Here is a 24284-nt window from a genome sequence, read left to right as displayed (position 1 = left end):
GCAAAACGTGGACGAATAATGACAAATGGGATCTTAAAAATGGTAAATTAATATTGATAAAAAATGTTAGCAAATCAGAGTCAATACGGATGAATAAGGAAATTTGGGTCAATCCTACAAATGAGTTCATACTTGATATTCATTAAATGGAACGATGTGAACTTAGATTCAGACGGAGAATATTTTGATAATTTAAAAAAAAATTACAAATAAAAGATATTAAAAAACTTACAAAAGGTGTAGAATTTACTTTAAAACTTTTACAACCTTCAGTCAAGAGAATACAAACATATTTTTCCTTTTAAACTTTTTACTTGGCATGTTTGGCGGATTAAATTTTTTTGGAATATTCTGGTTGCTATCAAGCTGATTATCCTCCAGTCGTTTAAATATATGACGGATTGTCTCTATGTAACTTAGAAAGGCGCCAAGGTAATTTAACATCCAGAATATCTAAAATCGAAAGCGTTACAAGGCCCACATTTTTTTCTATAAAATAAATCCCCCAAAGGTAATGAAAACAAAGATTATTTAGAAGATTACGTCTTTAATTTATTTAAAGATTTCTAAGCATATAACCACATGTATACAACAACTTGCCATTGGGTATGTCAAAACCGCGACAATAATTTGTTGTAACACAAGGGTTGTTGTTTGCAAACAAATCACAGATTATGGTGTTTTTTCCAGATATTGTCGAAAAACATCAAGCCATACTTAAGGTGGTGGTCATATGGCCATAAAGCGTAATCTCTTCAACGTTAATACCCAAGAGAATGGGTAAAATTGTTGTTGTTGTATTTTAAAAGTGCATTCGAACTTCTTAATCGAAAAGACCCAAGCCCATATCATCGTCATCCTCTTCTTCGGATTCTTCTTTCTTGGCTTCTTCCTTCTTTTCGGCAACTGGGGCAGCAGAGGCAGCTGGAGCAGCGGCGGCAGCAAACTTGCTGGGATCCTTGATGTATTCCTTGATGGTGGTGGCTTCCTTGAATTCCACTTCGGTGGTGGCGGCAAGAGCCAACAAGTTCTTGAAACCGTTGGCAATGCTGTGAGGAGCCGAAGCAATGGTTGGGTATCCAATTTCCAAACAGACAGCGGCCAAGTTGGCAACACCAGCTTGGAATTTGGCACGCAAATCCTCGGGTTTGATGTCCAAAATTTCGGGCGAGAAGATGGAACCGGAATCGTAAACTTGGTTGATGATCAAACCGTATGAGAAGGGAGAGATGTTCAACATGTTAAGCAAGGTAGCTTCGGAAGCACCGACCTTGTCACCAGGCTTCAAGATGGGCACATCGTTGATAATTTCAATTGTACCCTTGGAAATCTTGGTGGGGATAGACAAGGCTTGGAAGAAAGAAGTCTTTTCGGGACCCAAACCGGTATTTTGGGCTGGGATAATGACGGGCAAGGGAGCAATGGCACCGGCACGAGCTGGAGCACGGACCTTGGATTCCAACAATTTGTCACGAACTTCAGCCAAATCGCCCTTGGTGAAGACGAAACCAACATTACCCTTGATGTGGGGCAACAATTTTTCCAATTGGGCGTTTTGCTCCAAATGACCACGGATGGCCTTGCGCATCATGGTGTTCTTACCCATAAGAACGACACCCATACCGCGGAGGCTGGTACGGATGTGTTGCATTTGACGGGAACCGACATTGTCAGCACCTACGATGAAGCACTTGGGGTATTCGTTGAAGAGTTCCTGGAAGGGGATAGAAAAAAATGCAGATTAGTAAATTATTCCAACTTGGAACAAAACAAAAAGTTTGTTTTTGTAATAAACATCAGACGCGCTCTAAGAGCATTTTCTCAACTTCTAGTCTACCAGAATACCTGGGTTCTGCTTTTTCAAGCTGGGCATTCAGACGATAGACATTTAGACGTAAGGTTGTTACATCATTTACAAATAACATTAACTCAAATAAATAAAAAAAATATGGACAAATAATACTTACGACAACTTTAAGAAAATATTGAGCCTTCCAGGCAGCTTTGTTCTCCCTAACCATCTTGAATCAAGTGTGTAGATAGGGACTCGTGAAAATGAATTTAAGAACTGCAATAGAAATAAAATAATATTATTAATAAATTATTCTCCATTTCGGTAGTTAGATGGAAATATAATTTTTGGATAACAACAAAGGATGTTTTCCATTTTTTTAGATTAATTTTTTTTAATTAAAAAAATGTGCAACACCTACCAAAGCGATAAACGATGTGTTCTGGTTGACGTCGACGACGAAAAGAAAGGATGGTTGTCATTTCTCTTCGTCATTCAATTGACATAACAACTGCAGCCAACTTCATTGTGTTTTGAAAGACGCAAGCGCTTAAATAAAAGCGTATAACGTATATGTGATATAAAGATATTTCGGAAAATAATTTGAAATTACACATTTTTTTAAATGGGGTGATATTTAGAGAAAATAAATTGTCATCAGCTGATATTTATTTATATAAAAATTATTAAAATTAAATGAAAATAGTAAGAATAAATTTTGAGAGAATTGATGCCTATGGAATCAAGAACATTTTTAAACCCCCAAAAAATAAAATATGGTTGGGCTGCCTTGGGGTTGTCGGATCCTGCATCTAAAAGTCGTGAGGAAATACGAATGGGACTATCCGAACAAGCCCTATAGGGAAATTCCGAGCGCCCGAATTCTTACCTCGTGTTAAAGCGATGCCAAAGACAGGAGTTGTTTCAACATCAACATCGGTGACAGGTGAAAGCTGTTCCGAACAAAATTCAATCCTCTTTAATGCCGGTGGCAGAGAAGTAAATAAAAGTACGGGAACAAATCGATAAGGCCAGATGATTTCACCCGAGCTGTCTAAATGCTTTCAATGTTGACTTAATTGTGTGAAAACATAAAAAAAAATTTGACAGCTTGGGGGATATTAATCCAAAATTTTCGATAACGATTGCTTCTGACACGACCTGTTTATTGGATCATGTGTGATGCAACCATGATGCAATAATAAGGTGATGTATCAAAACAAAAAACCATTCTTTTTGGCTCGACCATCTGTCAAATTTTTCCTTATAATATTTCACATGACTGGCAACATTGCACATCGAATTCAAATCGAAATTACGCACTTTGACAGTTAATCGAGTCATCAGCTGCGCTACATGGAATTTAACTTTATTAGATAAAGCGACAATCTCTATTTTTTGTTCACCAAAATTCGGTATTTTCTTCATTAATTTCGAGTTTTTACTTGTTTTTTATTTATTCTGACATTAAAAACCAAAAAATAGATTTTTTTCCATTATTGCTCAAACATTGGCGACGTTGCACTATTGTACCATGATAATTCATGCCTTCTTTCTTTACTTGTGATTCCTACATCGATTTGCCAAAAAAAAAAAAACTATCGTTTTGAAAAAGTCGATTTACCAGAGACCTGCGCCGAGCAAATTTGTCGGCGGCGGCGGCTTATGTTAAAAATGTCGGCGGCGGCTTAAAGCCGGCTGTGAGCCGATGTCAAGGCATAAAATTGTTTCGTTTTTGAAAATTAAATCTTCTTTGTTGTCACTTATTTTTTCATAGAATACAATATTGGTGTTGATTGTGGGGTACTTACGACCCTGAAGATCTAATCTAACCCTGAAAATCTAATCTAATTGGTAATTCTCCTAAAACAACGGTTCCTAATTAATTTATCATTTCCAAGAAATAACATTTACTCACCCTTTTAGTCGCATGGGAGTCTCCTCAAAGCAAAATTTGCAAAGTTGGAACTTTGTAAGAATAGATTTGTTTCCAATTGCCAATTGACCAAAATGGTCCCAAACCACTGATCCTCCTGAGGATTTTTTTGTTAAAGCAATTGTACTTTTTTCTTTAATTTGACTTTTTCTCCTCAATATTTTTTCATACTCATTTATGTCGTTATCAATTTCCGTAAACACAGCTATGTCGTCATAGGATTCTGAATTAGTTTCGATCTAGACATGTGTGTCCGTCCGTCTGTCCATTATAATTTGTAAACACGATACAGGCCACAGTTATGGACCAATCTTCACGAAATTTGGCACGTATGATGGGTTCTGGCCAATGAAGATCCCTATTGTTTTTGGTAAAGATCGGTTAATATTTAGGGGATGAAATGGACCAAATACTTAATTTTTGTCCGGTTTTCTGTTCGCTCCAGAAGTCGCAATTATGGCCCGAACATTGGGATCGGGCTAAGGAATAAGCATGTCTGCTTTGACAAAGATCGGTCAATATTTAGCGGGTCAAATGGACCCGAAAATTACAAAATTTGTATTTTATAGCGTATATATTTACCCCTGAATGACATAGACCCAAGAAGTTTACAACATATCCATGAGGATTGGTTGGCCTTCAAATTGATATCAATTACGTTGTCGTATGTACTTGGATGTGGGAGTTACACGTAAATATATACAGGTGCTTACGCACTCAGATATTATTCAGTAACCCATTAACACACTAGAGGGCGGAAATATAGCGCTGATAGCTTTGAAATTTTCTATGAGGATCCAGGTATGGTCAAGGACAACGCCCATAATTTTCGGTGATTATCAGATAATAATATTGGGATAAAGTGGACCGAAACATAATTTTTTGTGTTTTTTTTCGAGTCGATCTATAGGACAGATCAAAATATAGAACCACAGAAAGTTAGATTTTCGAGGAAGTTGTGTAGGGTATCATATAGTCGGCCCCGTCCGACTATACTGTCCCGCTCACTGGTTTTTAATTATAATAATTATATTAATTATAAAAACAGTATTTTTTCGCATTTTTTCTTATAACGAACATGAAACGGCGGGTGTATTTAAGCCGATTGAAGCCGAACAAAATTTCGGCGGCGGCGGCTTTTGAATTTTATCGGCGGCTCGGCTCAGCCGGCTGTGAGCCGATCAGCGCAGGTCTCTGATACTCACCGGCTTTTTTGCAGACATTTCTGGATTTTTTAATTGCGAGAAAAAAATACAGATATTTTTTATAAAAAATGACTGCATTTGAAGGTATAAAAGGGAAAATAATATTTTGTAGAACTGAAATAAAATTCCGCTCTTTCAGAATTTGGCGTTTTGCCAGAAATTGCCAAGGCCATTGAGGAAATGGAATGGACGTGAGTTTGTGAATAAATTCGTGGTCATTCATGATTGATTGATGAATTTCATGATGCCTTTTTTGTTTGTTTTTAGATTACCAACTGATGTCCAGGCTGAGGCTATACCTCTAATTCTGGGTGGAGGTGATGTTTTAATGGCTGCAGAAACAGGCTCTGGCAAAACCGGTGCCTTTTGTTTGCCAATTCTGCAAATTGTTTGGGAAACATTAAGGGACTTGGAAGAGGGTAAGGGTTTGAAGGGTGGAACAGGATCTTCAGCGAGTGCTGCCCCATGGACTATGTCCTTTTTTGATCGTGGCAATGCTTTGGCCGTAACACCTGACGGCCTGCGTTGCCAGAGTCGTGAGTTCAAGGAATGGCATGGCTGTCGCTGTACTACCGGTGTTAAGGGCAAGGGGAAATTTTATTATGAGGCCACGGTTACCGATGAGGGTTTGTGCAGAGTGGGCTGGTCCACACAGGAGGCAAATTTGGATTTGGGAACATGTCGTTTTGGTGAGTAGTGGGAAAATGAATTCTTTATTAAAATCATATTAATGGGAGGATATTTTTTTAGGTTATGGCTTTGGTGGCACTGGCAAAAAATCGAATAACCGCCAATTCGACGACTACGGCGAGGCATTTGGCAAAAATGATGTAATTGGCTGTTATTTGGATTTGGAACGTATGGAGGTGTCGTTTAGCAAAAATGGTGTACCATTGGGTGTGGCTTTTCGCATTAACGATAATCTACGCAATGAAACTTTTTACCCGGCTGTGGTTTTGAAAAATGCCGAAATGGCCTTTAATTTTGGCAAGACGGATTTTAAATATCCACCTAAAAATGGCTTCATTGCTGCTAGCCAAGCTGGCCCTTCACATACCAAAGCAAATCCTTTGGCAAGTCCAGCTGCCAATGCTGGTTCAAATAAACCCTCGCCCAATGCACCTCAGGCCATTATCATAGAACCAAGTAGGGAATTGGCCGAACAGACTTATAATCAGATTGAAAAGTTCAAGGTGCATTTGTCAAATCCCGATGTTCGTAGTCTATTGTTGATTGGTGGTGTTAAATTGGAACAGCAAAAGAGTCTGCTGCAACAGGGTGTGCATATTGTTGTGGGCACCCCCGGGCGTTTGGAGGAAATGATCAGTGGGGGATTTGTTCAGCTGACACATTGCAAGTAAGTGGAATTGGATTTGAGGAACATGATTTTTATTTAATTTTTTTTAATTTTTCTTCAAGATTCTTCGTTCTGGATGAAGCCGATGCCTTGCTCAAACAAGGCTATACCGATCTCATTGACCGTTTGCACAAGCAAATTCCCAAAATGACCTCGGACGGTCGTCGCCTCCAAATGGTTGTCTGTTCGGCCACTCTACACGCATTCGAAGTAAAGAAAATGGCTGATCGTCTTATGCATTTCCCCACCTGGGTAGATCTCAAGGGTGAAGATGCTGTACCGGAAACAGTACATCATGTTGTCTGTATGGTAGATCCACAACGTGATACAACATGGCACAGTTTACGACAACACATTCGTACTGATGGTGTTCATGCCCGGGATAATCCTCATCCCCATAACTTAACTCCCGAAACCTATTCAGAAGCCATAAAAATACTGAAAGGGGAATATTGTATTCGTGCCATTGAGGAACATAAAATGGATCGTGCTATACTATTTTGTCGTACCAAATTGGATTGTGATAATTTGGAGAAATATTTGAAGTCACGTGGTGGCCAAAGATATTCATGTGTCTGCTTGCATGGTGATCGTAAGCCAAATGAACGTAAACAAAATTTGGAAGCCTTTAAGAGGGGTGATGTTAAATTCCTTATATGTACTGATGTGGCGGCAAGAGGTTTGGATATTACCGGATTACCATATATGATAAATATTACACTGCCCGATGAAAAGTCGAATTATGTCCATCGTATTGGTCGTGTAGGACGTGCGGAGCGTATGGGTTTGGCCATTAGTTTAGTATCGACCGTGCCGGAAAAGGTTTGTTTGCATATTTCTATAGTTGTTGTGATGTAAATAATATATATTTGTTATTTTCCAGGTTTGGTATCATGGCGATTGGTGTCCCACTCGTGGCCGTAATTGCTCGAATACCAATCTCACCGATAATCGAGGTTGCTGCATTTGGTACAATGAAAAGAATGTAGGTTATTTATGTCATTCCTCCTATTTTTATACCTTACACCACACTGTGGCACAGGTTCGATTCAAATTTGGGCATAGCCTTCTATATAAATTCGTCCGATTTCAAGAAAATTTTGCATAAAAGTCACTACGACTTTCCCATTGATATGAATAGAGCTTAGAATGGCATGTGTTAAGTTTGATGTAAATCGGTTCCGATTAGGATGTAGCTCCCATATATAATTTCATCCGATTTCATGAAGGTTGTGGACCAAAGTCCCAACGTTTGTCCGATCAACACAAAATTTTATGCAGGCTAAATTGAGTCTGTGCACCATGTTTGATATAAATCGATATACTTATATAATATCATCGATTGAAAGATTCATGGATATTTTATATAGGCTACCGCATTGAGTCTATAATAGTATATGACAATTTTAATTTAAATCGGTTCAGATTTAGATATAGCTCCGATATATAACTAGATTTCATGAAAATTGTACACCAAATGCCCGAAGTTTGTCCGATTGACATGAAATTTTGTGTTAGCTACAGCATTGAGTCTAGAATACTATATGCCAAGTTTGATTTAAATCGATTCATATTTAGTTATAGCTCTTATGTAGATTTATTTCCGATTTTAAGAAAATGGTACTCCAAAAGAAATTTTGTACAGGCTACGACCTTGGGTTTAGAATAGTATATGCCAATTTTAATTTAAATCAATTCAGATTTAGATGTAGCTCCCATGCATAGCGTACCGAATCGATTCTAGAAAGACGTATATCAAGTTTCATTAAAATCGGTTCAGATTTAGATATAGCACCCATTTATATTTTCTTCCGATTTCAAGAAAATTGTGCCCCAAAGGTGCAACATTTGTCCGATTGATACGAAATGTTGTACAGGCTACTGCATTGAGTTTACAATAGTGTGTGCCAAGTTTGATATAAATCGGTTCAGATTTAGATAGAACTCCCATGTAGATTTACTTCCGATTTCAAGAAAATGGTGCCTCAAAGGTCCAACATTTGTCTGATTGTTATGAAATTTTGTACAGTCTATCGGATTGGGTTTAGAGTGGTATATGCCAAGTTTTATATAAATCGGTTTAGTTTTAGGTATAGGTACCATTTAAGTCCCGGATTCGATTTAGATATAACTCCCATATATATATTTTCTTCCGATTTCAAGTAAAGGGTGTCCGATAGATACGACTTTGTTCAAGCTACCGAATTGAGTATAGAAAGACGTTTGTCAAGTTTGCTTAAAATCGATTCAGATTTAGAATTAGCTCCCATATAGATTTTCATCCGAATTAATATATAGGCTCCTGTATATACCCAAAGTGGTTGGTGTAGGTTACTGCATAGTCGTTCCCATTCGACTTTCATCCATTCCTTACCGATTTTAATATTTTTGTTGTTTTTTTTCCTTTTAGCTATTGGCTGAAATTGAAGATCACTTGAACATAACCATTCAACAAGTCGATAAAAATATGTCCGTTCCTCTCAATGATTTCGATGGCAAAGTGGTATATGGTCAAAAGAATTTAAATACCGGTACCGGCTACAAGGATCATGTACAACAACTAATACCAATTGTTAAAAAACTCACCGACTTGGAATTACAATCACAATCTTTATTTTTGAAACGTTTAAAAGTCTAAAACAAATATTACATATACATACATACAGATATTTGGAACGATCATCAATCACGGATATATGCTGTGCTGATTGGATCGCATGGAATTTAATAATGTTTTACAACAAAAGAAACAAAACAAAAATCACATTCATAATTATTATTATTACTCTACTAATTGATATATATAAAAATGCGTTCGAGCATAGGATATACACATACTCCGCATAGCTGCTTATTAAATTATACCACACATAAAAAAATACAACAAAACAAAAAATAATGTTACATTTTTTTCATTTCTTGCAAATTGTCGCGATAGATATACCTATGAAGAAGGGGGAGAATTTTCCTAGTGGTTTTTGTTATTTCTCTTGAGACACGTATGGGGGTGGGGCGGTTATAGTCTTGCTCTTGTGTGTGTGAAATGTTAACTTACAATTCTAAAATATTAGTCTGTTAGTCTCCTAATCATATTCGTTGTTCCAATCCTCCGACTCCTACTCATCCTCCTCCTCTTCTTCGAGCCCCTCCTCATCTTCTTCCTTGAATTCGGTACGCATTTGTTGCAATGCCAGTAACTGCTTACACAATTGATTACCAAAGGACTCAACATAACGGGGGCTAATTTTATCCAGCAGGGCATATGGTGTCTCGTATACCTCATCTTCATTCACCTCGGTCTTATCCTCGTCTATGGTATTGTACATCTCGGACACCACACGAAATCCCATACTACTGACATGTATACAATAGGTGGCACCCTCAAAGGTCCGTATATTCATATAAATGTGACTTTCATTGCTCGGCAGCACTTTGGATATTTCAATTTCGGCTACATGGGTCTTGACATCATTTATAATTGCTGTTGCTTCCTCCTCCCAATTGATGATTTCCTCACCATTGTCATTGTCGGAGTCGGTAGAGTGGGGGATACTGGCAGCGGGTGTCGTTGTCACACTGATCGTTTCGTCTATTTTGGTATCCATATTCTTAAGATTACGTGAAAATTTTGTTTTTTAATGGATTTGCGCCTATTCTATTTTAAAATGTTTCATTAATTGTGGCAATATGTTTTTTTTCGGCTATCCTACCAAAAAATTCACTTTTTTTTTGCCTAAATTAGGGATATAGAAATCAACTGGTCTGCTCTCTATGTGTAACATATGTTCGTTTTTTTGCAATGTGCTGCCATATGATTTGTCAGATAGGGATCTATAGGTTGACTTTTGGAGTATATGAAGAATAAAGACTATCAGTTATTTACGTTTTATTTATCGATTACTGAATGCCTTAATAATTGACAGTCGTGAGAGTTTAATAACTTTGACTCTCTCCTCCCCTCTCTTCTTTGTTTTAATCTGTTTTTCATTCTCTTCAAAGTTCAAACATGTACATGGTTAACTGTATATCAAATGTCAACAACAATTAGGGACATACAAATCGATTTCCCATCTTTGACGTTACATATGTTTTTCCATAGAGCTGCCATATGACATTTAATAGGGATCTATAGGTATAAAAAGGGAATAATGGTAAAATAGGCAACAGATGACTTACCATCTGTTTTGAAAGGCCACTCCATGAGTTTTATTTGTGTTCTGTTCTGGAAACCGTCGTGCCAATATGAGTAGTAAAAAAATAAAATCCGCATTTGACCTTTTACTGAATGAAGCCCAAGATTTTTGCATTGGAACTGAGATCTGCGAACTCGATGCCTTACCAGACACATTGGAATTTTGCCGGGAATATTATGCCAAACAAAAGCCGGTGGTATTTAGAAATGTGCTCTCATCCTGGAAGGCTATGAACAAATGGAATCCAGAATATTTCAAAGAACAATTGGGATCGAAAATTGTCGATGTAGCTGTAACACCCAATGGTTATGCTGATGGTTTGGCCATAAGGCACACAGACAAAAAGGAATATTTTGTGTTACCCTTGGAAGAGCAAATAACAATGTCTTCGTTTCTGGAGCGCCTCGATGATCCCACGGGAGCTGTGTATTATATACAAAAACAGAATTCAAATTTTACCTTGGATTTTCCCGAACTTAAAGATGACATTGATCCAACGATATTCGAATTTGCCGAGAAATGTTTTAATAAACCTCCAGATGCTGTGAATTTCTGGATGGGTGATGAAAAAGCCATAACATCAATGCACAAAGATCCATATGATAATATCTATTGTGTAATTTCGGGTCATAAAGATTTTATTCTATTTCCACCTCATTGTTTGCCATGGATACCAAAGGCCATGTATCCAACGGGAGTGTACAAACGCAACGAATTAAATCAATATTATATTGATCCGGTGCTGGAGGAACATTATAACGATGAGGGTGAGGTGGAGTCAGTTGGCCCAGAACCTTTACTTACCGAATGGATTAGTATTGACCCGTTGGCTCCGGATTTAGCAAAATATCCACAATATTCGAAAATTAAACCATTAAGGGTACGTCTTAATGCGGGAGATGTTTTGTTTTTACCCAACTATTGGTATCATCATGTTCGCCAGAGTCACAAATGCATAGCTGTGAATTTTTGGTATGACATGGAATATGATAGTCGTTATTGTTATTATCGTATGTTGGAAGAATTGGCAAGAAGTTAACAAAGGCTAATGGTTCAGAAGCAGATAATTTCTTTTGAATAATCAATTTTTGTTCTCAATAAAAACATATTAAATGGAGATCCTGTCGACCGGGTGGTTAAGCCAAACATCGAAGGCCTATAATAAGGCGTGGATTTATTAGAAATATTTTTCTGAGGCCTACAATAAGGCGTGGGGTGCATTTTTTATTAATATTTTTCAAGGCCTACACAAAAAGGATTGGATTTTTTAAAAATATTTTTCTGGGGACCGTAGTAATAATTAAAACATTTTAATATTTAATTAGCAGTTTATGTTTTTATTTATTTGTTTTTGCTGAAGAAGTGTAGTTTTCGTTTTAATTTATAAAAATGGAATGGGTTTTGGTGCGAGGGAAATAGAGACAGGGAGGAGAGAATGTCTTCGAAGGGAATGTACGAAGGTAGTTTAGTTATGTAGATGCCAATATTTTAAGTTTAGGATTAATTCAATAAATAAAAAAAGAACATATATATATGGGATAGAAGAGTGGGACAAACTTATAAACTAAAAGAAAGGGAAAATATACAGCTATATGTGTATGTAATAGATATTTATATATGTAGTAGTATGTAGTTGTAAAATTTTTTAATCCTTTTCATTGCCATCTTGTTTTTCAAATTTGATATCCACTTTTTCCGAGGCCGTAGTAATGGAGACACCTTGCTGCAATTCTTCCAATTGTTGGGTATTATGAGTCGAGGAAGAGGTGGAAGTGACTAAAGCACAAGCACCTTCTAAATTTGAATCTTCATTGGCGGAGGAGGAGCCAACGATTTTATTGGGATTTTCACAATTATTTAATTGAGTTCCTTCATCCTCATCGTCTTTGTGATAATTTGCACTGGTATTTGAGGAACAATTTTGATCAGCCTCAGCCAAATCACCATCATCCTGCTGTTGCTGTGATGGAAGTGATGCTGCCCCTACTGCCACAGCTGAAGATGTTGTTTTTTCTCCATTTTGTTGTATTGCTGCTGTTGTTCCTATGGAATGATGATTATTTGCCGTTTTAATACCCTTCATTTTCACATCGTGTGTATTCCCAGCAAATAGGGTATTTTCCAAATAATGTTGATACCACGACAAAAATTCATCTCTTTCCTTGGGTATTGTCAGCTTCTTAATTTTTGTATAGATTTTTTTCGGTGATATTATATTACCATGGGGATTGTTATTGTTGGTGTTGCTACTGATGCTGCATGCATGGGTGTTGTGTGCATTCTGGGCCACCGATGCTGTCAGCTTGGCCACCTCCACCAAGAGCGTATCATTGATTAGGGTGTTGGTATGTGTTTGATTGCGTATTCGTGCTATTATATATTTGATAAGATCACCCTCGTTAGCCGGTGAGGCATTGGTGGTGGATTTAGGGTTAGTAGCGGTAGCGATGCCAGGGACCCCATTGGGTGCATTCGAATTTTCCGTAATGGGTTTTGTTTCGTTTTGCTGTAAGAAAAAAAATGTGGAAGAAAGAAGTCGGGTCAATAACATTATGGGAATGGGTAAACAAGTGAAAAAAGTATCAGTCGGTGTACCCCATCCCCTTGGTTTTTCGGAGGTCTACGGAATTACTACACACTGCTATTCGCTTTTTATATAACATATGTTTTTCTCAAATAGTTCACCATCTGTTGTGGCGAGGTACAAGAAGAAGTTGCTCTTGAGAAATATATATTTGCATGTTTGTGGGGGAGGTACCAGAAGTAGTGGACCAATGGTGGCCATCTTCTGAAATGATCAAGGTTTGGTAAAAATATTACGATGTGTAAAGTTTGGGTCAAATCGGGCATTCCACTCGTTTGATATTGAATAAACAAATTTTTGAAAATGTTGACCATTTTGTGAGCTACCAGAAGGATTGGATCGATGGGTCTCATCTTCGGACATGATCTAGCCAATGTAAAAATATTATGATATGTACATTTGGGATCAAATCGGACATTACATTCGCCTGGTATTAAAATAAGAAAAATTTCAAAATTTTTATACTTTGTGGGGGAGCTATTAGAAAAAATGGACCGATGGGTGCCATCTTCGGATATAGTCTAGCAAAGGTAAAAATATTATTATAAGTAAAGTTTGGATAAAATCGGACACTATATTCGCGTGATATTAAATTAACAATTTTTCAAAAATTTGACACTGTGGGGGAGTTATTAGAAAAAGTGGACCGATGGGTCCCATCTTCGGATATAGTCTAGCCAAGGTAAAAATATTATGATATGTAAAGTTTGGATCAAATCGGACATTGTATTCGCCTGTCATGGAATTAAGAATATTTTCAAAATGTTGACACTTTGTGGGGGAGGTATTAGAAAAAGTGGACCGATGGGTCCCATTTTCAGACATGATCTAGCCAAGGTACAAATATTATGATCTGCAAAGTTTGGATCAAATCGAATGAATAGAAGTTCGATATTGAATTAACAAATTTTAAAATTGTTTACCCTTTTTTGGGAGAGATATCCGAAGGAGTGCACCGGTATGACCAATCTTTGAATATGACCAAGATTTGGTTAAAGTATTAAGATTTACAAATTTCAAATTTAATTTTCAAAATGTTCTTTATCCAGCTGAATTCTTTCCCGCTGACCATGTTGACTCATAAGTTTGGCGGGCAAAAAGACTTTGTCTCCTCGGTCCCGAAGATCATTGGCACTTTCCTCCGGAACCCTTACTATTTGTGCACGGGGTTAAGGGTATAAAAATGGCATGAGGAGAGAAAAAAATCGAATCTTACCTTATCCTTATTAATCTGCTGCTGCTGTTGTTGTTGTTTATGATGCTGCTGGGCAGCCAAGCTACAGGCACCTCTCAAATTCTCATTGCGATCCTCCTCTTTTGCAGCAGAGGCATTGTTGTTGTTATTCGCCTGCAAGGGTTGCTTGCGTAGATTTTTACGTTTTTTCGAGCAATTTTTTGTGCTGGTCGAAGTAGTCGATGTAGTTGTTGTTGTCGCCGCAGATGAATTTGTTTTGGTTTCAGACAACTGTTGCTGTGGCTGCTGTTGTCCTGGCTGCTGCTGATTTGTATTATTTATGTTATTTTGTAACCAATTTGTATCCTCTTCGGGTTTTTCATTTTCATTATCCGCATTCGCTGCGGAGTCCTCATTCGTGTTGGTATTTATCGAAGAGCTAGGGTAAAATACATCATTACGTGGTGTATTGGAATCATCGGAAACCTGTTGTTGCTGCTGCACTTCAAATTGCTTCTGCTGATCAAACTGTGATGAAGATGATGATATGGAATGTTGTTGTTGTTGCTGCTGCTGCAATTGTTGTTGTAACTGATCCCGCTGCTCATTTAAATTGAGTTTACGCAAGGAATGGACATGCCCATGATTGCCAATGTTGTTGAAGAGTTGGGGAGGCATCATCCCACCCGCACCACTACTGTGTGTTGCCACATTATCCTTGTCCAAAAGCATACTTTCCAAACGCCGAAAAACATCCTCCTTTATGGATTCATAAAATTTCGTGGTGAATTTATCATTTTTCAGAGCGTTAACCAAGAGGTTACGTTTTATCTCCTCCGAAGTTGTATCATCTTCTTCGTCGTCATCGTCGTCGTCATTATCGTTTTCATCTTCTTCATTGTTTTCATCATCTTCGTCTGCCGGATGACAGCGGGAGGAGTTAGGTGGTAATATGTTTTGTGGATTAGTGGTGGAATAATCCAAGGGCATTTGTTGCTGCTGCTGCGGATTTAGGTAATTATAGCCATTATTGGGGTCATCATTGATTTGCAAAAGGAAATCATGATTACGATTCAGCTGAGCCTGAGGATGTAGGAGATTCAGATATTGAGGAGCTTCCTGCTGTTGGGAAGTAAATGCCGTATTTTGATAGCGTGGCAAGGGCTGTTGTTGCCTGGCTCCTGCGGATGTTGGCTGTATGCGATTTATGGCTGCTAGGTTATAATCTTCGTTCAGATTACGAAAACGCCAATTGGGCTTGGGACCGATTTTATTGTTCTGCTGTATATTATAATTGTGATACATTAAATCAGCAGCAGGGTTGGTGGTGGTGGAATTATTAGCACCACCACCACCCGCCACTGATGTTGTTGTTGTTACATTACTATTATTTTCATGATGCTGCTGCGGCTGTTGTGATTGCTCCAACCAATTTAAATGCTGCAATTCCCGATGTTGCTGATATGAATTCTGTTGTTGATATTGCAGCTGCTGTTGTTGCTGATTTATACGGGAACGTTGCAGAATACGTAAATATTTCGAGCTGGCCTCATTGTTGGGACTAACCGTGGTGGTGGTGGCTGCGCCCGCCGTGGCATAATTTAAATTATTAACACAATCATCTAAATTCAAATTCGCTTCATGGAATAATTGCTGCGGCTGTGGTTGCGGAGGCTGTTGCGAAGGATGTTGCTGCATAGTTGCTGAACGATCATAGCTGTTAGTATCGGGTTGCTGTTGTTGCTGCTGCTGCTGTTGTTGTTGCAACATTTGTTGCTGTTCCTCGTTACTTTTATTGGAATTAGTTGAAAGCAGATTTTGGCGCGAATAGCTTTTTTATGATAGTGTTAGAGAACACACATACAAAAATATGCAATGAAAAATAAGAAGAAGAAAAGCAACATGATTTGTTAATAAGGGGTGGTGGTGGTGTTGTGGGCGGTTAAACATGCAAACATTTAAACAAAATAAAAATAAAAAAATTATAACAACAAAAATATTGTTAGGAGGTGACATAAAAGATATTTTTTCTACTTACAAATTTTGAACCTTTCTTAAAAAAAAAGAAATAGTTTCTAAATATTTTAATTATTTCCCAATATTTTAGTTATCTTCCTGACCCACCCGATCGAAAGTATGCAATCCGTTGGAGGAAATTAGGGCTATTGGTGATTGGCTGTGAATGCAATGCCCACCATTTTCACTGGGGAAGCAGAAACACTAATCCGCGAGTTGAGTCTATATTCGATTTTATATTTTGATATAATCTTAGGATTGCGGAAAATTGCGGATGCGTCTTCTTTGAACACCTGTTTCTTTATTAAGTAGTTGGCAGATCGAAGGAAAATTCAATATGTGTTCATAACACAGATGAAAGTTTCCAAAAAACCCAAATTTTTTATGTTTATTCCCCGCTTTCTGTGCTAGGCTAAGAACTTTCCGAACTGCCATCGTAGATATAATGCAGGATATGCAATACGGATATGCACAGCAACAAAAAAAGAGTTTACAAAACAGAGGCGAAGTCGTCGACATCACCCTCACAAATATGCACGACTCTGGGGTTAGGAACTGGGAGGTATCTGAAACAAATGAAACCATTTCCACTGGGGAAGTAGTGACACCAATCCACGAGGTGAGACCATATTAGATTTTATACTTAGATATAATTTTAAAATATGTAATAGGGGACAAAACAGGGACTTTTGTAAATAGAGTGATCGGCGAAGTCATCGACATATCCTTACAAACATGACGACTCTATGGGTTTGGTACTGGAAGGTATCTGAAACAAATGCTTCTTTTCGGATCTAAGGATGCCAATATCGTGACTCCAATCCACGTGATGAGTCCATATTTGATTTTAAACTTAGATATAATCTTATGATATGTAATAGAGGGCAACACAGCGACTTTTGTAAACACAGTGCGAGGCAAACCTTATAGGAACCCTCACAACTCTTCTGAGGGAAAAAATTCCACAATCCACGAGGTATAATCTTTGGATATGCAATAGGGTGCAACACAGCAACTTTTGTAAATAGAGTGAGAGGCGAAGTCATCGACACGAAGATACTATTCCAGATTCCCTCCTCCAAAGTAAGAGATAAGCCTTATAGGAACCCACGGAATTCTTCTGAGGGAAACAATGACAGCAATCCACGTGGTGAGTCCATATTCGATTTTATACTTAGATATAATCTTGAGAATATATAATATTCTTATAGGAACCCACGGAATTCTTCTGAGGGAAACAATGACAGCAATCCACGTGGTGAGTCCATATTCGATTTTATACTTAGATATAATCTTGAGAATATTTAATAGGGGCAATAAGGCGACTTTTTTGAAACAGAATGAAAGTCGAAGTCTAAAACAGCATCCTAAACACATTCGATCGCTCATAAGCTTGGGACGTTTACATAGAATAATTCAATAGGTACACAAGTGGAAACTAGAAGGCTAAACGTAGGTCTTGGGGTTTGCTTAAGTGAATCTATAGAAGGAGTTTATGAAGCGAACAGATTTCGCCGAGTAATATCTAAAATTTTCAAAGCGTGGGAAAATTCCGAAAATGAGACTCGTGTGCAACATACACGTCAATATATGGTTCGAACCAACGTAGAAGAGGAGAAACTGGTATAGACAATAAATAGCTTTCAGGCCTACAAATCCCCAGGGCCGGATGGCATGCAGATGATCGTACATTGGTCACACAGTGCAGGAAATTTTTAAAGCTTGTCAGTTATTATCGTGACCTTCATCCTGAAAGCCGTTACCTAAGGACCATAGACCGGTTAGCCTTTCTTCCTTTCTAATCACCGCACTAGTGAATCAATTGAAGGAGTTAATAAAGCGGTCAGATTTCGCAGAGTAATATCTAAAGATCCCAAATCGAGGTAGGAAGTATCAAGCGAACGTGTTGAAGCAAGAATAAACTGCGGAGTAGAAACTCCTGGTCTTTAACTCCTCGTAGCATTGCCCTGGTTGTACGGATCTAAATTGTGATATACAACATACACGTCGACATATGGTTCGAACCAGGGAGGAGATGCTTGATAGGTAGCCTTTAAAGACGAGCTGTAGGAAGTGGTTATAGACTATGACAGTCATTGTAGGGCGAGCTGAAGGGTTTCTTTATAGACGAACTGAGCTGAAGGGTGTTTTTATAGACGAGCTGAAGACAGACTTTATAGAAGACCTGAATGGAGCCTTTCAAGACGATGATCTGAAAGGAGTTTTTATAGATTATCTAAAGGTGGGCTTTACAAACGAAATAAAGAGAACGACTTCAAATATAAACAAATATTATTATATATCAGTTATGAATAAAAATGTAATAAAAACCCGAAATTTCTTTCGATACAATTCGAAGAGAATCCGTCCAATAAAATCTTTAAATGGTGTGGGTATATCTACTTACATACTTATAATTATTTCATACGAAAAAGAGCGACTTTTGTTTTCAAAAATTACATTTCAAATCTTGTCCAAAATGTAAATTAAAATTTAATAATAAAAATAATAAGACAACCATTGTTTTTATAAAGGGGTTGTGTTGATTATATATTTTTTGTATATATATTGCGTATGTGAATTCTATTGCTGCAATTCGTTACATATTTTTCTAAAACTTTTATATATATTTATATAAAAAATAATAACAATAAATTCTCACTTTACTTTTTTTTCAAATCCTTTACAAAATTGAGAGAAATGAAAGAAAAATTCAAAATCTATTTACCTTCTAAAATTATCCCAATAATTGTTGGCACGATTTCCAGGTGGCACCTGATTATTCAATGTACTACCCGTTATGTTGCTATGATGATGGTGATGCTGCTGCTGTTGTTGTTGCTGCTGATTTTGGGTACGCAAATTGGCATTATTCTGATGTATCGAATTATTGTGATGATGCATAAATATGGGAGCGGGACCAACCACGGGGGAGGGTGGTGTTGGTATTTCATTGTTGAATAAAGTTGTACCGGGTGCCGGCTGTTGGGGTGGTGGTGGTACGGTGGCATTATTCAATGTGGAAAACATACTGGCCGAAGCGGACGACGATGAGTTGTGTTGCTGAGTTTCAGCAGCGAAATTATAGCCAGCATTTGGTTGTTGTGACACCCTACGGTAGACATGATGTTGTTGTTGATGATGCTGTTGTTGTTGATAGCTACCAAAACCAGTATTCCTAGGCTGTGTACCTGCTGAGGGTAAATACATGCTAGTTGGCTGTTCCGATTGTGCACGATTTATGGTCATATATAGATTATTGGGTAATGCCTGGCTGGCTGGTGGTATACCACTTAGGCTAGGTGGTGGTACCGATTCTGAGCGTAATGTATAGCCACCAATTTCTGCATTATTGCCTCCAGCAGCAGCTGGGCCACCGAGTGACAGAAGGCGTTCTTGCAAAATGTGTATCGTTTGATTGAGATTATCAATTTCCCGCTGTTGATGCCACAACATTTGATTGCATTGGCATACCGAATTGATCAACATCTGTTGGGTTTGTATAAATTGTTGCAACATTGGATCGGATGCGAGGGTTCCATTATTTGTAGCAGCACTAGTTGCAGTTGAAGATGATGTTGTTGCATGCCCCAGATTATTTGCTGTACAAATGCATTCACTGTTGCTGATGGTGACATTATGTCCTGCACTTTGGGATATGCCATAGTTGGCCTGAGGTGGAGGAGGAGGTGGTGGTGGCACACCGGCAGCATAATAATATGGATTCCATGCTGTGGGTAATGGTGGTGGTATGGGACCAGCTGAAAAAATAAATGAGAAGAGAATTAAAAATTGGAAGGCCTTTGATTGAGGATCTAAAAGAGGTCTTTATAGGGGATCTAAAGGGGTATTTATACAGGAACTGAAGGGAGCCTTTATAGAAGAGCTGAAGGGGTTCTTAATAGAGGAGTAGAAGTGACTTTTTCTAGAGGAGCTAAAGAGAGAATGACTCTTTATGGAGGAACTGAAGGGAGCCCTTATAGACGAGCTGAAGAGGTCTTTCTATAGACGAGCTGAAGGGAGACTTTATCAACGAGTTGGAGGGAGTCTTTATAGACGAGTTGGAGGGAATATTTTCTGACGAGTTTGAGGTAGTCTTTTTAGACGAGTTGGAGGGAGTCTTTATAGACGAGCTGAAGGGAGTCTTTATAGACGAGCTGAAGGGAGTCTTTATAGACGAGCTGAAGGGAGTCTTTATAGACGAGCTGAAGGGAGTCTTTATAGACGAGCTGAAGGGAGTCTTTATAGACGAGCTGAAGGGAGTCTTTATAGACGAGCTGAAGGGAGTCTTTATAGACGAGGTGAAGGGAGTCTTTATAGACGAGCTGAAGGGAGTCTTTATAGACGAGCTGAAGGGAGTCTTTATAGACGAGCTGAAGGGAGTCTTTATAGACGAGCTGGAGGTGGTCTTTATAGACGAGCTGAAGGGAGTCTTTATAGACGAGCTGAAGGGAGTCTTTATAGACGAGCTGAAGGGAGTCTTTATAGACGAGCTGAAGGGAGTCTTTATAGACGAGCTGAAGGGAGTCTTTATAGACGAGCTGAAGGGAGTCTTTATAGACGAGCTGAAGGGAGTCTTTATAGACGAGCTGAAGGGAGTCTTTATAGACGAGCTGAAGGGAGTCTTTATAGACGAGCTGAAGGGAGTCTTTATAGACGAGCTGAAGGGAGTATTTATAGACGAGCTGAAGGGAGTCTTTAAAGACGAGTTGGAGGAAGTATTTTTAGACGATTATAGATGAGTTGGAGGGAATCTTTATAGACGCGCTTAAGGTGGTCTTTATAGACTAGCTGGAAGTGGTCTTTATAGACGCGCTTAAGGTGGTCTTTATAGACTAGCTGGAATTGGTCTTTATAGCCGAGATGGAGGGAGTATTTTTAGAGGAGTTGGATATTCTTTATAGGCGAGCTGAAAGGAGTCTTTATAGACGAGCTGAAGGAAGTCTTTATAGACGAGCTGAAGGGAGTCTTTATAGACGAGCTGAAGAGAGTATTTTTAGACGAGCTGAAGAGAGTATTTTTAGACGAGTTGGAGGGAGTATTTTTAGACGAGCTGGAGGGAGTATTTTTAGACGAGCTGAAGGAGTCTCTATATACGAGCTGAAGGGAGACTTTATAGACGAGTTGGATGGAGTATTTTTAGACGAGTTGGAGGGAGTATTTCTAGACGAGTTGGATAGAGTCTTTTTAGACGAGTTGGAGGGAGTCTTTATAGACCAGCTGAAGGTGGTCTTTATAGACCAGCTGAAGGTGGTCTTTATAGACCAGCTGAAGGTGGTCTTTATAGACCAACAGAAGGTGGTCTTTATAGACCAGCTGAAGGTGGTCTTTATAGACCAGCTGAAGGTGGTCTTTATAGACCAGCTGAAGGTGGTCTTTATAGACCAGCTGAAGGTGGTCTTTATAGACCAGCTGAAGGTGGTCTTTATATACCAGCTGAAGGTGGTCTTCCTAGACCTGCTGAAGGTTGTCTTCCTAGATGAGCTAAATGTGGTATTTGTAGACCAGATGAAGGTGGTCTTTATAGACAGCAGAAAGTGGTCTTCATAGACCAGCTGGTGGAGTTTTTATAGGCGAGCTGTAAGGAGTCTATGAAGACAGTCTTTATAGGAAAACTGTAGATAGTCTTTGTAGACAATCTAAAAGGAGGATAGACTAGCTAAAGAGAGTCTTTAAAGCGCAGGAGATTTTTTCTCAAATACCCTTAAATTTTTTTCTTTACTTACGAAAATTAATGCCCATTGCTGACATTGGTGGCGGTATCGAAAAAGATCGTGAACTACCCGATTGCATACTGGCACCCTCCAATGAGGCACCATCGTGAGCCGATGAACTAGCTGCCTGAGCGATATGTGTACCAGCATTCGACGAGACTCCGGTGGAGTTGAGAGAATCCTTACCGGTGCGTTGTTGAGAATTATTTTCATTATTTCTTGAGGTGGCTGGGGTGGAGGTTGGTACAAACTTGGCACTCTCAGCATAATCCGATTCAAGATTATCTTCTTCGGCTTCATCATCAGCTTCGGAAACAATTTCATGGCGTATGGTGGTGGTGTTCTCCGTTTGCTGCTGCTGTGAGGGTGTTTCCTCCTGTTCCAAACGTTTACAAATAACTTCAAATTCTTTTTTCTTACGTTCATATTCCTCTTTGAGAGCATCACGTTCATGTTGGGTGCGCAAATGTTCCTCCCACCGTTCTTCATGGCTACGGGCGGCCTGTTGCTGTGCTGGAGTGGGTGTTAGGCTGTTTCGTTTAAGGGCATCATCACCCATCTGTACAGCAGCTGCGGCTTGTTGTTTACGCCTTTCGATTTCTTCCTTGAGCAAATGTATACGATCCTTTTCGGCCTGCAATGATTGAGCCTGGGCCCGCAAATCCGAGGTCACCTCATTGAGCATACGAACTTTGCGGGCGAGCACCTCTTCGTTGCCATTGGCGTCATTAAACCGAGAAGCAGCAGGGGGCACTGCAATGGGAGTACGTTCCCGATCATAGACAATGGGTACTTCCCGGGTGGGGGTACGACTTTCATGTTTGCTCGTGTGGGCCTCAATGAGACTGACCGTTTCCATCATGTCCTTGAGACGTTTAAGTTGAGCCTTCATTGCCTCGATATCGGCTACCTTTTGTTGAATGAGATGAGCCGTTTCCTTGCGCTCATCTTCATCCATGTCGGTTTCTTCGTCGTTCTCCGATTGTTCGTTGTTGCCATTCATTTGTGGACGTTGAGCGTGTTGCAGTAGTTCGATGGGTACATTGCGGGTAAATTCCACAGGCACCTCACGTTCAACCTCGGCGGAGGGTTTTTTGGCTTGAGTTATTACCGCGGCAGCAGCTGCTGCGGCTGGTTCCTGTTCATTTTCATTCTCCTCAATATCTTTTTCCTGTTCGAATTGTCGCTGCCTTGCCTCCTTGGCACTTTCCTCCGCCGAACGATTGACACTTTGCAGTTCCGATACCAAATTACGCATTTCATCTCGTTGAGCTCGCAAAGCTTCCAGTTTTCTTTGGAGAACCTGTTGTTCGGCCAAAATTTCCGGACAATCATCGCCCAGCATACTGGAGAGATCATTTTGATTTTGTATGAATGAGGTTAGGTTTTTCATGCGTCCCACTAAATTGGCCACATCACTTTGTACCTGTCCCACCGATTCGTAGTCGGGTAAAGTACCACCATCCGTTGTAGCACCGGCAGCAAAACTTAAAGTGCCAGCTTGTTGCCTTAACTTTTCCATGTCGCTTAAATGTTGCTTGGCGGCATTTTGTAGCTTCAACAGTTGTTGTTGTTGCTCCTGCATATTTTGTATATTGCGATTCGAGGCCTCCAACCGAGCCTGTAATTCCTCATAAGAAGGTGTGGTGTCCGGTGTGGGAGTCTCTATGTTGCTATGCAGTGATTGTATGGATTGAGCTCGATCACTCATATTACTGGCCGGTACATCTTCCAGACTGGTGGAATTGACCACAACCTCATTTGTAGCACCACTAGAGCTAGGATTGATTTCGTGAACCATACTGGTAGTTTTGGGTTTTAAACGTTTTGTGGCGTGCCCTGTGGGAGGTAATGAATTCGCCTGCTGCTGCTGCTGAGGATTGTTATTCAAATTTTGAAAACGTTGAGCCAACTGCGTAATCTCGTTGGTGTTATGATTGAGAATTGTGTTTGCCAATGAGGCCGATGATGCCGCCTGTATACCGGGCAACAGACTGGTGGTTAAATTCAAAAATGGACTTGTCTGTGAATTTTCAAATAGCTGCCGTAAACGTTGCAGGACAATCAATTGAATTTGTTGTTCAAACTGGGCACCCAATACCGCTTGATTATCATTAATCGTCTGGGTAATATTCTGGGCAATATTCGTAGTGGGTTGTATCGGCTGTACTGTGGTAATGGCTGGTGCCGCTGTAGCTGTCGCTGATGTGGTGTTATTGCTTTGCTGTGTTGCCGCTGGTACACCGGGTGTGTGGGGTATAACAACACCAATCGTGGTATTCAAATTCGTGTTACCAACGTTAGCTGCCGCTG

General features: G+C 39.2%; 5 protein-coding genes across 5 annotated transcripts; 2 read left to right on the top strand and 3 right to left on the bottom strand.

The window, feature by feature from the left end:
• Nucleotides 1-731: 731 nt before the first annotated feature.
• LOC133334335 (large ribosomal subunit protein uL10) lies at nt 732-2098 on the bottom strand. Its single transcript, XM_061542625.1, has 2 exons — nt 1968-2098; nt 732-1714 (listed from the first exon to the last, which is right to left on the bottom strand). Exons 1-2 carry the CDS (start codon nt 2019-2021, stop codon nt 824-826), a joined length of 945 nt encoding a protein of 314 aa, XP_061398609.1. The 5' UTR covers nt 2022-2098; the 3' UTR covers nt 732-823.
• Nucleotides 2099-4989: 2891 nt separating this feature from the next.
• On the top strand, nt 4990-8947 carry LOC133334330 (ATP-dependent RNA helicase Ddx1). Its single transcript, XM_061542619.1, has 7 exons — nt 4990-5017; nt 5073-5124; nt 5201-5622; nt 5684-6290; nt 6353-7112; nt 7174-7275; nt 8701-8947. Exons 1-7 carry the CDS (start codon nt 5002-5004, stop codon nt 8926-8928), a joined length of 2187 nt encoding a protein of 728 aa, XP_061398603.1. The 5' UTR covers nt 4990-5001; the 3' UTR covers nt 8929-8947.
• Nucleotides 8948-9406: 459 nt separating this feature from the next.
• Nucleotides 9407-9895, bottom strand: LOC133334326 (GSK3-beta interaction protein). Its single transcript, XM_061542616.1, has one exon. It carries the CDS (start codon nt 9893-9895, stop codon nt 9407-9409), a length of 489 nt encoding a protein of 162 aa, XP_061398600.1.
• A 637-nt stretch (nt 9896-10532) lies between these two features.
• On the top strand, nt 10533-11522 carry LOC133334325 (bifunctional peptidase and (3S)-lysyl hydroxylase JMJD7). The gene has a single exon (XM_061542615.1). The coding sequence runs from the start codon at nt 10533-10535 to the stop codon at nt 11520-11522; it is 990 nt and encodes a 329-aa protein (XP_061398599.1).
• A 606-nt stretch (nt 11523-12128) lies between these two features.
• On the bottom strand, nt 12129-23778 carry LOC133334324 (putative mediator of RNA polymerase II transcription subunit 26). The gene is made up of 5 exons (XM_061542614.1): nt 23083-23778; nt 21984-23049; nt 18986-20018; nt 14284-16072; nt 12129-12989 (listed from the first exon to the last, which is right to left on the bottom strand). The coding sequence occupies exons 1-5, from the start codon at nt 23770-23772 to the stop codon at nt 12129-12131; spliced, it is 5439 nt and encodes a 1812-aa protein (XP_061398598.1). The 5' UTR covers nt 23773-23778.
• Nucleotides 23779-24284: the final 506 nt, after the last annotated feature.

This window comes from Musca vetustissima, unplaced genomic scaffold (genome assembly GCF_032173495.1).
Source record: "Musca vetustissima isolate MV318-11 ecotype Yass unplaced genomic scaffold, APGP_CSIRO_Mvet_v1 utg14080, whole genome shotgun sequence".
Lineage (NCBI taxonomy): Eukaryota > Metazoa > Arthropoda > Insecta > Diptera > Muscidae > Musca > Musca vetustissima.
Note: the sequence above shows the minus strand (reverse complement) of the source record. Positions and strands in the feature narration are given on the sequence as shown.